The 12,801-nt window shown below is 51.0% G+C and overlaps 1 protein-coding gene across 3 annotated transcripts; it reads left to right on the forward strand.

Moving 5' to 3' along the window:
* TSPO2 (translocator protein 2) lies at positions 1-2,903 on the forward strand. Of its 3 annotated transcripts, none has more exons than XM_059177881.1 (4): positions 60-295; positions 1,464-1,656; positions 2,025-2,166; positions 2,413-2,903. In XM_059177881.1, the coding sequence occupies exons 2-4, from the start codon at positions 1,484-1,486 to the stop codon at positions 2,611-2,613; spliced, it is 516 nt and encodes a 171-aa protein (XP_059033864.1). In that variant the 5' UTR covers positions 60-295; positions 1,464-1,483; the 3' UTR covers positions 2,614-2,903. The 3 variants fall into 3 exon arrangements, with proteins under 3 accessions (XP_059033865.1, XP_059033864.1, XP_059033863.1); XM_059177880.1 differs by having other exon boundaries at positions 66-309; XM_059177882.1 differs by lacking the exon at positions 1,464-1,656 and having other exon boundaries at positions 1-309.
* The last annotated feature ends 9,898 nt before the right edge of the window (positions 2,904-12,801 follow it).

The following is a 12,801-nucleotide window of genomic DNA, read 5'->3' on the forward strand; positions in this document are numbered from 1 at the left end:
AAAAGCCAGTTCACGGGATGTGGAGGCCACCAGCTTCGGTAGGCTTGTGGCCTGGGGCTGAGCCAGCCCAGGGGATCAGGCTCCCACAGTGCCAAAGTCCTCCAGAGGCCAGGACCAACAAACCAGGGGACCTCTCCTAAAAGGAACCCTTCATGGCCATGGAGACATGCCAGTGCCACCCCCTTGTCATTGGAGAAAGACAGGCCAGATGGGAGCCTCACTCCGCCCTTCTCCTGGTCCCCCACCCTCTTCTGCTTTGCACAAAACGGATATCGTCGGGGATTCGTCCTGGGAGGTATGCTGCTTGAGGTAAGGGGAACGCAGGCCTGGGAATAAGGAGGCAACAGCAAGAGTGTGGAAAACAGGAGAAAATAGGGTGTGGGTGCGGGAGGAGCCTACAACACTGGGCATAAAAACAGAAAGAGGGACAAGAAGGCAGGAGATGAGCGAATGGCCAGTGAGAGGCAGAGAAGTAGAGAGACACAAGGACAGGCAGGCCAGGGAGCCCTGTCCGTGGAACCTCCAGGACGTGGACAGGGGCCCTGGACAGGAAAAGATGAAGTAGACAGTCACTCCAGGACACTGAGAATCACCACCTCTGTCTTCCTTGCAGTCCCGGCAGTCATGGGAGGGGGCTGAAGTACCATGTGCAAATGAGAATGATACCATGTGGGGGGTGGGGAGCCTTGGCTGGAGGGGGGTCTGTGTCTTGTTCCACATGCAAATGGATGTGGCAGCTTCTTAATCAAAGACCAGGCAGTTGCTTCCTTGAGAAGTCAGGCCACAAGAAAACTGAGCACTTGTGTCATGGGCTTAGTCCCTCTGGAAGTGGAGAGGTGGAAGAGGGACCTCGCCAGCCCCTGAGGGACAGGTGAGACCTAATGTTTCAGAGAAAGGAACCCAGTGTCATTCAGCTAAGTTCAAATAGGGCAGCAGCTCAGGCTGCTGTGGGCCTCTTGGGTCTGCCAGTCTGGTGTATGGAGATAAGCCTGGGGGCCCATGGGCTGCCCCATTTCTGACTAGAAAAGACCCTCAGAGAATCTCTGGATCCTGCCTCTCTAGTCCTTCCAGGCAGGTTATATCAGCTTGGCTGAGTTCAGCATAAGGCAGCGTCCCTGTCAAGAGCCTGCTATGTACCTGCCAGCCACTATGGGAGGCAGAAAAGACCGGCATACCTGGACCTGAACTCTAGGAGTCAGATACACATGAGAGGGAAGGAGCCTTGCACTCAGAAGTAGTTATCAATACCGGACAGTATCTTCTGAGTGCCAGAGAAAGAGCAAGGCAGTATGGGCTGGCTAGCGCAGGATGGGAGCTGGGCCAAGGTGGGGAGAATGGCATCTCTTACCAGACCTCTTAGGAGGGGCTCAGGCCACAGTACAGTGTCGGGTAGCAGGTGGAGACAGGCGTGAGGAAAGGACTAGGAGGGAAGCCCACCAGCAGCATGTTGTCTGCCTTCCTAGATTTTGCCTCTGTGAGGGGAATGCAGCCTCACGGTGCCATCTTTTTGGCCCTTCCCCACCTGGGGCCTGTCCTGCTCTGGCTGCTCACCCGTCATCAGACGTCTGGTTGGGACGGTAGCCCAAAGAAACCGCCCTGGTGCCCGCCTCACAGAGTCTTGCTGGCAGGGTGGATAACCATCTACTTTGTCATGGGGTGAGCACCCATTTTTCCTGCCTTGGCCCTGATACCTGGGAGGATGGGAACGAGGCCCTGCACCCCTGAACTACTACTGCATTCTGGCCTTCACAGGGACGGATGCCATCCTGCCTCTTGGGGGGCGGGGGGTCCCCTCTGTGCCAGCCTAGGACTCCAGACTCCAGACAGCCTAGTTCCTCCCCCTCTCTGAGTTTCCCCATGGCCTCCCCCACCTCACCTTGCATGCCCCCGGCTCCTCCCACCACCTCCTGCCCGCCCTCAAGGGATGCTTAGACATGCCTGCTCCCACTTCAGCCCACAGGGCTTCCTTTTGGTAACCAAGAGTCCTCCCTCCTTCTGAGTGTTCTGCCACCATCTCTCCACAGCTATGCCTCCTACCTGGTGTGGAAGGACCTGGGAGGGGGCTTTGGGCGGCCCCTGGCCCTGCCTCTCGGCCTCTATGCTGTGAAGCTCGCTGTTAGCTGGGCTGCCCTGATTCTCTTTTTCGGAGCCCACACCCATGGTCTGGTAAGGAATGCAGTGGAAGTAGTATAGGAACAGGTGAGAACACCCGTGGCCCCCAGAGCAGATAACACAGTAGACCAATTGAGTGCAAGCAGGTTAACGGGTGGGCAGACTTCTCTGAGCTCTGGTTGAGTGCCCAGACCTCAGCAACTTGGCTCACTGGGTCCAGCGTGCTGGAGAAAGGCGGAGGGCTCAGTGCTCAGAGCGACCTACCTGACTGCCCTGCATCCCGACCCCTCCCCCATCCAGGCCCTGCTGCACCTGCTGCTGCTCTATGGACTGGCGGTGAGTACAGCGCTGATCTGGCACCCCATCAACAAGCTGGCCGCCCTGCTCCTGCTGCCTTACCTGGCCTGGCTCACTGTGACCGCTTCCATCGCCTACCACCTGTGGAGGGACAGCCTCTGTCCAGACCATCAGCCTCAGCCCATGGGGGAGAAGAACGACTGAGGCACCAGGGACAGGAGTGGAGGGAGGATGGCTAGGTAGGGTAGAAGAGAACGCAGGCAGGGTTGTGGGGCTATTTGAAGGAGGAAGGGAGGGAAGGGGGGTCAGGATTGTTTAATCCCTGAAGATGACTCAGCCTAGGGTGGTCACTGTCCTGGGTCCCCTGGTGTCAATTTCCTTTCCATTTCAGAAACGGGAGAGGGGAAACTTATTTTATACTTAATATAAATTAACTAATTCTGTATTAATAAGGTAATTTAGAAATACCCATTAATAAAATCCTTTACAAAATTTGAGGGTATGCTGCGAAGTGCGTATCTGGGAAGATGAAGTCGAGAGCAGCGTTGCAGGGGTAGACGCATCTGCGCATGTGTGGGAGTCCGTGTAGGTCAATGCTCGCAGGAAGGCAAGTGCACAGTAAGGGGAGGGTGGGCGTACCTTCTCCGCTCCACTTCCACGCCCTCCCGATAGGGCCGAGATATTTAGGACTCAGATTTCAGTTACCTGGAACACAAAGTCATTTTGAAAAGTGGTATAAAAGAAAAACACAAAAGTAGATAAGGTTAAAAAAAAAGATGCAAATTACATGTCAGGTTTATATATTTTATTTTAGAGTAGTTTAATGTTATCTCATTGATTTTAATTAATATATATTAGTAACAATAATATAATGTGTATAATATACACCATAGTATATTATAGTTATAATAATATTATACTATGGTTATACAATATATTATTCTCATGTACTTTCTATATGTCATATTAAGACCTTATGAGATTATCACTGATAAAGAGGATTATAGCCCATTTTTAATTTTTGTTTTCATATTCTTTTTTATTATTAATTATTTTAAATCCATTAAGGACTATTACAATAAGAGAAAACATTGAGAAAAGGAGATGAACACCTCAGTGCTAAGTGATTTCAGACTTCTCTCTTTCTACATCTTCTCATTGGCTTCTTTATTTCAGTTTCTTCTCTCCTATTGTTTTCTTCTCCTCTTGTTTCAAGGCCCTGGTGATAGCAAGGGTAGCAGTGACTGCCCCTGGGGCTGCCCACCCCCAGATCCCAAACAAGGTCCGCTAGAAGGCCCAGACACCCTGCCTAGGAGCTTTTAAAAATATTGACCACTCTCTAGGGATGGAGTTGGGCATCAGTGTTCTTACAACCCCCCAGGGCCTCCAGCAGGTCAGCTGGGAACCACTGCCAACAGAGTCACTGGGGAGCTTATTACAAACGCATGTTCCTTAGACCCCACCTGTGACCTAAGAATCAGAACTTTTGGGGTGGACTCCAGGCATCTTTGGATTGAACAAGCTCCCAGCACTTGTGTGAGCTCTCACTAAAATTTGAGAGCTCCAGGTATGGCTGGTCTTTCGGGGCTCTTTTCACTTCCACAACCTGTACTTCTTGTGAGCTGAGTTCTGGCTGAAAAACCAGCTCTGACCTCTCAGGTGGGGGCCAAGGACCAGACAGGGGAGAAGCCAGAAGGAGATCATCATTCAAGGAGACTGGTTCTTTCTGGAGCTCACCAAAGGAGGACAAGAAAGAAGGACTCTGGGGGCGCCTGGGTGGCTCAGTGGGTTAAAGCCTCTGCCTTCAGCTCGGGTCATGGTCCCAGGGTTCTGGGATTGAGACCCGCATCGGGCTCTCTGTTTGGCGGGGAGCCTGCTTCCTCCTCTCTCTCTCTCTCTCTCTGCCTGCCTCTCTGCCTACTTGTGATCTCTGTCTGTCAAATAAATAAATAAAATATAAAAAAAAAAAAAAAGAAAGAAAGAAAGAAAGAAAGAAGGACTCTGCATCTTTCCTGACTCTAAAAGGATATTCTGCCCAGCCAGGCAGGTCAGGGACCCCCACCTCCACATCCCACAGCACAGAGCAGGCCTTCAGGTATCTTTATGGGCAGGAAAAAATTAACATTTGGTCCCATTAAAAGAAAATGCTGACCACTACCCCACCAACACCTACAGACAAGTCTGGAGCCATTGAAAAGGCCTGTGTTTGTTCTTGAAACTTCTTGAAACTTGTCAGGTGGTTCTAATGTTCAGCCTGGTTGAGACAGCTACCAGTCTGGTTCTCAAAGTGCAGCCCAGTAACCTCCTGGGGCAGTTGTCAAAGGCCTGGACTCCAGCCCTGCTCCAGACCCAGATCATCTGCCTCTATGAGATGGAATCAGATCATCTTGAGGAAGAAAGGCCATACAGTACAGTCAGTGGTTTGCACTTCTGGCTCTGGAGAAGAGCCAGCCTGGGCTTGGTACAGACTGTCATTTACTACCAGGGAACCCAGTGCAACTGACTTCACTGCTTGTGCTTCATTTTTCTCATCTGTGCCATGGGCCGCCCCCATCCCCTAGAATTGTTGGGAAGAGATGAGATAATGAATAAAATGAGGTCTGGCACAGAGATAGTGCTTAATACCTGTTAGCTGTTCTAGGAGGAGAACCCAGAGGCCCCTTGTTGGAGACCCACCTTGCTCCAAGACCCCAAGCTATATCTCCCTCCCTTCCTAAGAGCCAGGAGAGTGAGTGACCTCCTCCCCAGGTCTGGTGGCCAGCCTGATCAGTGTCACATGCAGAAAATGACTTGCTTTTTATGTTGCAAATTCAGGTGGATTTTGTCTTCACCTCAATCAGATTTTCTAAAACTGCTTTCGGTTGAATTTATAACTTCATTTATATGTGTAGCTGTTTAAACGTAGAAGCATAATCCATAAATACCGTTCGAGGGTGGGCTTGGAGCCACCGCACTGCACAGGTTCTCCTCCCTGCTCCACTATTACCGGGTGACCTTAGACAAGTCAACACCCCAGAGTTATTTGTCATTGTTGTTGTCGTCATCATCTCATAGAGGCAGTATAAATAGCCGCTCCGAATTTTATTGGTGTCTCCAGCTAATTCTAGAAGTTTAAATGATGCTCTAAGAAGAAGAGAGTCTGCCCAAGCCCACTGCATGACTTTGCCCTCCCCAGTGCAAGCTGATCCACAGACCCAGGCATCCAGATACCTCTAGTTCTGGACACTTGGCCCTAGAACAAAACTTGATTTGGGCAGTTTCCCAAGCCCCAAAATAACAAGACTACCTGATAGGGATAAGCCAAACCAAGGGGCTTCCTGGCTTTGACCAGAAACAGCCAGAAAGGGCAGGATTCCAACCACAAACTCTCACCCTCTTTCCCCAGAGTCATCCTTAAAATTCCCTTCTGTAGGGGTGCCTGGTGGTTCGGTCGGTTAAATGCCTGACTCTTAATTTCAGCTCAGTTCATGATCTCAAGGTCATGAGACTGAGCCCCAAGTTGGCCTCTGTGATCAGTGAAGAGTCTGCTTGTCTCTATCCCTCTGCCCCTCCCCCCATCACACACTCTAGCCTGGGAACATTTTCCCTCTCTCTCCCTCTCTTTCTCAAATGGATGAATAAATAAAATATTTTTAAAAAAAGAAGAAGAAGAAGAAGAAAAGAAAAACTCCCTTTTGCACTGCTCTTTGGTTCCTGGGTGGGAGCCTTTAATCCCCCAGTCTCCAAATCTGCCTGAAGCCCCTGTCCTTACCCCCCCCACCAGTTCTTAACCACACCTGGAACACACACTGCCCTGGGACCCTCCTAGGTATCTGGAGTTACCTAGAGCTGTGCCCGAGTGGAGTCAGAGCTGCCTCCTATCTTTGCGACATGCGTCCTGGGATCCCACCACCGCAGTCATGTGTGTGTGCTTCTCTGTCTTTCTGTGGTAGTTTTCCATTTGCCTCTGAGCGAGCACATGGCATGTGAATATGATTCACTGGGTGGAGAGTGGCAGGGAGGGGGAGATGAGCTCCTCAAAGGCTGTGCAGTGCCCCCTACACCAATGTGTGCAGAGGTTGGGAGCTGCAGCAGATAACATAGCACCCCCAGTAGGTGGTATGTCTCTTTCTGCTGGATCTTAGTCCCTCCTTCCCTCCCTGGAACCCTGCATCCTTCCTCCCTTTGCCAAGTCTGCAGAGTAGAGCCACACAGGGGCGAGGTGAGGTGGAGAGACTGAGAGTGGACAAAGTTTTGGTCCACTGGGCTGGGAGGGAGCAGAGTGCAGGCATCCCCAGCCCCTTCTCCCCATGGGCAGGTAGAGATGATGCCCTGGTGGAAGGAAGTTGAAGCCCCCCAGAGTATTGCCTGGCCTGCGCCGGAGCTCCAAAGTCTTCCTTTGTGGCAGCCATATCCATCCAATTCCCTGGAATTCTCCGGCACCCCAAGCTGAGTTGCAGAGTCCTCCACCTTCTTGTAGTTCTGGAAAACAAGGACAAGTCCTCTTGTTTTAAGGACTGATTGCTGATCCCCTTTAGTGGCAGGCAAGTTACTGACACACACAAAGACTGGCTCTGGTCGGGACACCCTCAGATCCGGAACTCCCTCTTTTTTTTTTTTTTTTTAAGATTTTTATTTATTTATTTGACAGAGATCACAAGTAGGTAGAGAGGCAGGCAGAGAGAAAATGGGGGGAAGCAGGCTCCCTGCTGAGCAGAGAACCCAATGTGGGACTCGATCCCAGGACTCTGGGATCATGACCGGAGCCTAAGGCAGAGGTTTAACCCACTGAGCCACCCAGGCACCCCCCAGACCTCCCTCTTTCATGCTCAGTAGAGTTCCTCAAAGCCCCTTCTCTCCCCGAAAGCTCTCAAGGACCCTCACCCACTGAGGCACATTCTGCTAGTGTGCAAACCAGCACAGGCTCTCTGTCATAACAGTTGCCTCAGTACTATCTTTTCAGCCTCTTCCGTCCCTCTACCGTCTATACCTCCAAGATCCCCCAGCCCACACAGAAATTATCTGCCCACAGGAGCACCCAGGAAACCCCTGTCCTCTCCACCTGCACCTGTTCCACACACTAACTGTTCTAAGAGCTGGAATTCTTTCAAAAGCTGATTCAGTTTATCTCTTTCTCCTAGTAGGTTCTTTGGCCCTGCAAACACCCCTTTCAAAGAACACTATTAGTCACCTTCTTGTGCTTGATTCTTATCAGCTCACTTTCTTCAAAGACTCAAAACGCCCGCCGCCGGAGGGAGCCGGGCAGTGCCGGGAGTGGTTGCTGGAATGGAGGACCGCAGTGACTAAGTTACCGTGTCACTATTTTCCCCCAGGGACAGCACATTCTGCCTGGCAACCCGAGGGTTGTGTTCCGCACAGGAGGATATTGAAAACCTTGGCCCAAGCTGTGAGCTTAGTGCCTTCCCTGATCTCAGCCTTAGACCTCTGGGAGACCCTGGGTCCCCTCCCCCACCCCCTGCCTGGCCAAAGCTCTGGACACCCTGTGTTTATGTCAACAGAGCAGTTGCTGGAGGGCACAGGCTTCTGTCCGCCAGGGGGTTGTCTGGTGCCTGCAGCCCGTTGTTTGTGTACCTCGTCTCAGTAGTGACCGAGGGACAGGCTCGCCCTGGCTGGGTCTCTGGAGCAACGCGCTGTTGGGGTCCCAGCTGTCCCAGCACATAAAGCACCCACTCCATCAGCGTGCTCCCGAGGTGTCTTCTTTCACAAAGTGAGAATTTAAACCTTCCCCTGGTGAGGCTTCTATTTTCCACTAGGCTCCTCCTGGCCTCTACTTCCTTCCCAGTGAGGGCAACGCGGGATCAGGCTGGGACCCAAGGAACAGCTGTGCCTGACCCTGTTGCCTACTCCTCGGCCATCTCCAGAACATCCGAATGTTTTCTGAAACGGCCTTGGGAAATGGGACTGGGAGAGGCAGGTTGCAGCTTCTCTTGGGCCTAATACAGCTCCTTCCAGCCCCTGGCATCCCAGAAAGAATGAGGCTGGGGCCTGCGGGGACAGATTGGGAGCATTCCTTTTTCAGTTTCCATCCCTACTCCCCAGCTGCTTTGTCTCTATCCCTGTGCCCTCTACACATATACACCACACGTACATACATGCCTCTGCACATGCACTCCTCACAAACTGATTGCTTCTAGAGCCAAGGTCCCTGAAGAACGCCTTCCTCCCCTAGAGCCCTTCTTGTCCCTCCTTCCTCGGAGCCCAGCCTCGGGGGTCCTGATAGCAGTAGGAGCCGGATGGTGAAGGGGCAATAGCATGACTCTGGCAGGCCGCAGCTCTGCTCTCACTAACTGCATGACCTTGGCCAAGTCACTTAAGCTCTCTGGTCTCAAATTCCTCACTAATAAAATGAGAGTAATTACTATTAATTAATACCTACCCCAACATCCTCATGAGGAGTAAATGGACTAATTGACATGACCTGCTGAGACCAGTGTCAGGCCCCCACGAAGGGCTGTGTTAATGTCAGTGCTCCCTGTTACTGAATTCCAGGCAGCATAACACAGTTGGAAAAGCCTAGAACTTGAAGGCTGACAGACTTGGGTTCAAATTCCAGCAACCCAGAGACTCCTGCTGTGACCTTGAACTAGATGCCTTATTTCTGTGTCTCCTCCTCTGCAGGAGGGGCAAAGGGATAGAAACTTACCCAAGTGTTAACAGGGGGGTTGGGGAATGCCTGCCCTAAAGAGTAGAGTGGCAGCTGCAGAAGGCTGAGCCAAGCTCCCGGCACCTGATCCCCAGATTAGCTGTTGCGCTCTGGGGCCAGCAGGGGAAACTGGTAGGACTTGGAAAGGAGAACCAGGGACCAGCCAGGAACCAGGCCCCCAGGAGGTGCCATAAATAGCCAGAGCTAGCTCAGAGGGCCTCCAGGGATGGAGGGCAGAGGTGAGGGCTGGAGAGGAGCCGTGGAAAAGGAAGCTGTCAGTTATCAGTCCAAGGGAGGACCCAGAGTGCTCTCCCAAGTATCAAAGGAAAAAGGGTATGTGGGTGTGGTGGGAGCGAGGGGTCACCTCTTCAGAAAGGACCAGCTGGGTCCACCTCTGTCCCACCTCCCACCAACACTCAGAGTCAGGAAATTTTCATGACATTGTTCATCTTCACCCTCACAGGAGACTGTCTTGTCTCCTCTTCTCATTTCCATCCCTTTGACCGTCCTGGACAATAACTCGGAAGAAAGCACAAAGGCCCAGATACGCTTAGTGATTTGGCCAAGATCACACAGTGAATCAAGGCCGAGATGGGCTCATGAGCATGGATTTACCCCCCCCCCCCAACCAATCCTGAGTTATACAGGACAGCCAAAATATCTGTGCCGTGTTTCCAGTCTTCAGGGTGCCTGGGTGGCTCAGTCAGTTGAGTGTCCTACTCTAGAGTGTCCTACCCTTGATTCTGTCCCAGCTCATGATCTCAGGGCTGCAGGATCCAGCCCTACAACAGGCCCCATGCTCAGCAGGGAGTCTACCCCCCTCCCTTATTTTCCCTCTGCCCCTCTCCCCAGCTTGCTCGCTCTCTCCCTCTCTCTAATAAATAAATCTTGGGGCACCTGGGTGGCTCAATCAGTTAAGCATCTGCTTTTGGCTGGGGTCATGATTCCAGGGTCCTGGAATCGGGCCCCACATCATGCTCCCTGCTCGGCAGGAAGCCTGCTTCTCCCTCTCCCTCTGCCATTCCCCCTGGTTGTGCTCTTTCACTCTCTCTCTCTCGAATAAATAAATAAAATCTTAAATAAATAAATTTAAAAAAAGAAAAGAAAAGAAAAGAAAAAAACCTGTCCTCAAGGAGGAAATCCTTCCCACAGGGTAAATAAGGCCCTGAAAGGATCCCTCCTGGTCACTTGCCTCCCCGCAGACCTTTTGCTCTGCCTTGGTTGTTCCAAGCCCCTCACTGCAGCTGTGACCCGGAAGGAGGAGAGGGACACCCACCTTCACAGCTTTACACAGGCTTTCATCAGAGCTGGCTGGGTGGCGCCCTGGAGATAAGAACTATTTTCCGAGAACCTGGACTTACATCCTTGTGTGATCTTTACACCTGACTTCACCTTCCTGAGCCACAGGTCTGTAACTGCAAACCAAGGCCAGTGATCCCTGCTGGCGTGACAACTGAATGCACAGTGCGTGCCCAAGGCCCCGGTGAAGTTGAAGACAGGACGCCCCGGCCAGACTGCACCTCATGCTTCTCTGTGTTCTTGCCATTTCCCACCGCGCCTGGCACACAGGAGCCCTTGATTAAGTGTTGATCAAATAAAAGAAGGAAGTGACCTCTTGGCATGGAACTGTTATGTGTTTGTGGGATGACAATGAATAATGTGGGTCCGCCATGTATCAGCGATCACCGCCTTTTCTTTGTGGACACAGGCACTACTCCTACCACTCCGTGCTTAACACCCAGGAAAAAACACCTGAAAAAAATAATCTCAGAGTAAATGCTTTCAGTAGCAAACCTATGAAGTAGGAGAACCAGCTAGTTTATGGTGGATATCAGAGCGCTCTGGAGAATGCAAGGGGCACCAGTAGTAATAATTCCTGGACAACAGGTAGAAACCATGACCATCCAGGATGACCTAAATGTTTGGCCTCTTACTCATGGGGCCCTGTGTGGCTCAGAATTCCCTGGGGAGAGAGCCCCAAAGCCTCAGATACTCCAAACTGACCTGACTTCTATTCTCTGGGCAGACCATGGAAGGTTACCCTCCCTTTCCATCACCGCCACCCAACCCACTTGGTGCTGGGTTCCAGCAGTTCCTGAAGTTTCCAGGTTCCTCACTTTCAACCTCTAGGTGACCCTGACCCCAGCCTTCCACTGCCCTGAGAATGGTCTAGAATTTTCATGCTGCCCCAAACATAAACACCTGTGGCCTCTGCTAAGCATCCAAGATGGGAACTGAGAAAGTGATCCATATGGAATGTGATCCATAGATCTTCCAATGCTGGTTTAGCTCACAGGCTTGTAACTGGTCCCTCTGCTTCTCGTCTTTCCCACCTTTGCCCTCTTCTCAACCAATCAGCCTGGGTGATCCTGTAAAAATATAAATCAAACCATGTGTTTCATCTGTTCAAAGACAATGGCTTCCCATCTCATTCAGAGAAAAAGTCAAGGTCCTTGACAAGTCCATAAGGCCATATCTATCTAGCCCTTACTTATCTCTGGCCTTATATCCTAGGACTCTCCAGCCGCACAGGTCTCTCCTTGCTCCTCAAAAACACAAGGAATGATCCCACCTCAGGGCCTTTGCACCTGTTCTTTCTCCCCTTGGACCACTTTCTCTTTACAAAGCATATTTCCCTCATAACCTTCAGATCTTTTCTCAGTTGTCTGCTTTTCAAAGTCCTTCCCTGGCCACTCTATAAAAATACCACACAACCCCTTGACACTTCTGTCCCTCTAACCTGCCTTCTCTCCTTAGCACTTAACACCAGCAAACAAACAAGAGAGATAGAGGGATAGACAGATAGATAGATCACTTATCTTGTATATTGTCCAACACTCTCAAGTGAGGGCAAGGGCACAGAGGGCACTCTCTGTGAGGGCAAGAATTTTCATTTGTTTCGTTCTGGGCCATATTCCAGTACCCGAAACAGCACCTGGCATATAGTAAATGCTCAACAAATATTTGTTAAATGAATAAAGGACCGACTTAGAGGAAACACAGTTTGGAGGTCAAATGTCCAGGCTTCAAATTCTGGTAAAAAAGCCTGGATTTGAATCCTGGCTTTCCCACTCATGGGCTGTATGAGCTCAGGCAAGGCCCTTAACCATCATTTCTGTGAGTCCCAGTTCCCCTACATGAAACAAGGGATGATACACACTGCCTTCCGGGGCTGTTGAGAGCAGTAAGTCTGATTTTACACATAAGCCATGTCCTCTTTCAAAGCCTCTGAGCTTAGGCGCCTGGGTGGTTCAGTTGTTAAGCATCTGCCTTTGGCTTGGGTCATGATCCCAGGGTCCTGGGATGGAGCCTCACATGGGGCTCCCTGCTCCCCCTGCTTGTATTCCCCTCTCTCACTGTGTCTCCCTCTGTCAAATAAATAAATACATAATCTTAAATAAATAAATAAACAAATAACCTCTAAGCTTGTAAATAGCAGTATTGTTACTACTGGAGATTGAGAACCAACATAGCATTATGGGGCCATAACTGGCAAATTAGCATCTGTTCCCTTTAAGTAATAACCCACGGTTTCTTTCCACATTGCAAGTTCTTATCCTATCCCATCTCAGGGCCCTCCTTTCCTGAACCAATGTCTCTGCAGGCGAATGGGGCAGGGTTTCTCTGCAGGCACCCTTGGTCAACACAAACCTCACCCTGCTTGCACCTCTGAGAGCATCTCTCCTAAATCTCGGGATGCCCAACCTCTATCCCATTCTCCATCGCCCCGGACAGACCCCCGGGGCGCT

Source organism: Mustela lutreola, chromosome 6 (genome assembly GCF_030435805.1).
Source record: "Mustela lutreola isolate mMusLut2 chromosome 6, mMusLut2.pri, whole genome shotgun sequence".
NCBI classification, from domain to species: domain Eukaryota; kingdom Metazoa; phylum Chordata; class Mammalia; order Carnivora; family Mustelidae; genus Mustela; species Mustela lutreola.

Coding starts and splice junctions, on each gene's coding strand:
- TSPO2 (XM_059177881.1), top strand. CDS start 1,484: ATGCAGCCTCACGGTGCCATCTTTTTGGCCCTTCCCCACCTGGGGCCT. Junction 1,657..2,024: donor ACCATCTACTTTGTCATGGG/GTGAGCACCCAT, acceptor ATCTCTCCACAG/CTATGCCTCCTACCTGGTGT. Junction 2,167..2,412: donor GAGCCCACACCCATGGTCTG/GTAAGGAATGCA, acceptor TCCCCCATCCAG/GCCCTGCTGCACCTGCTGCT.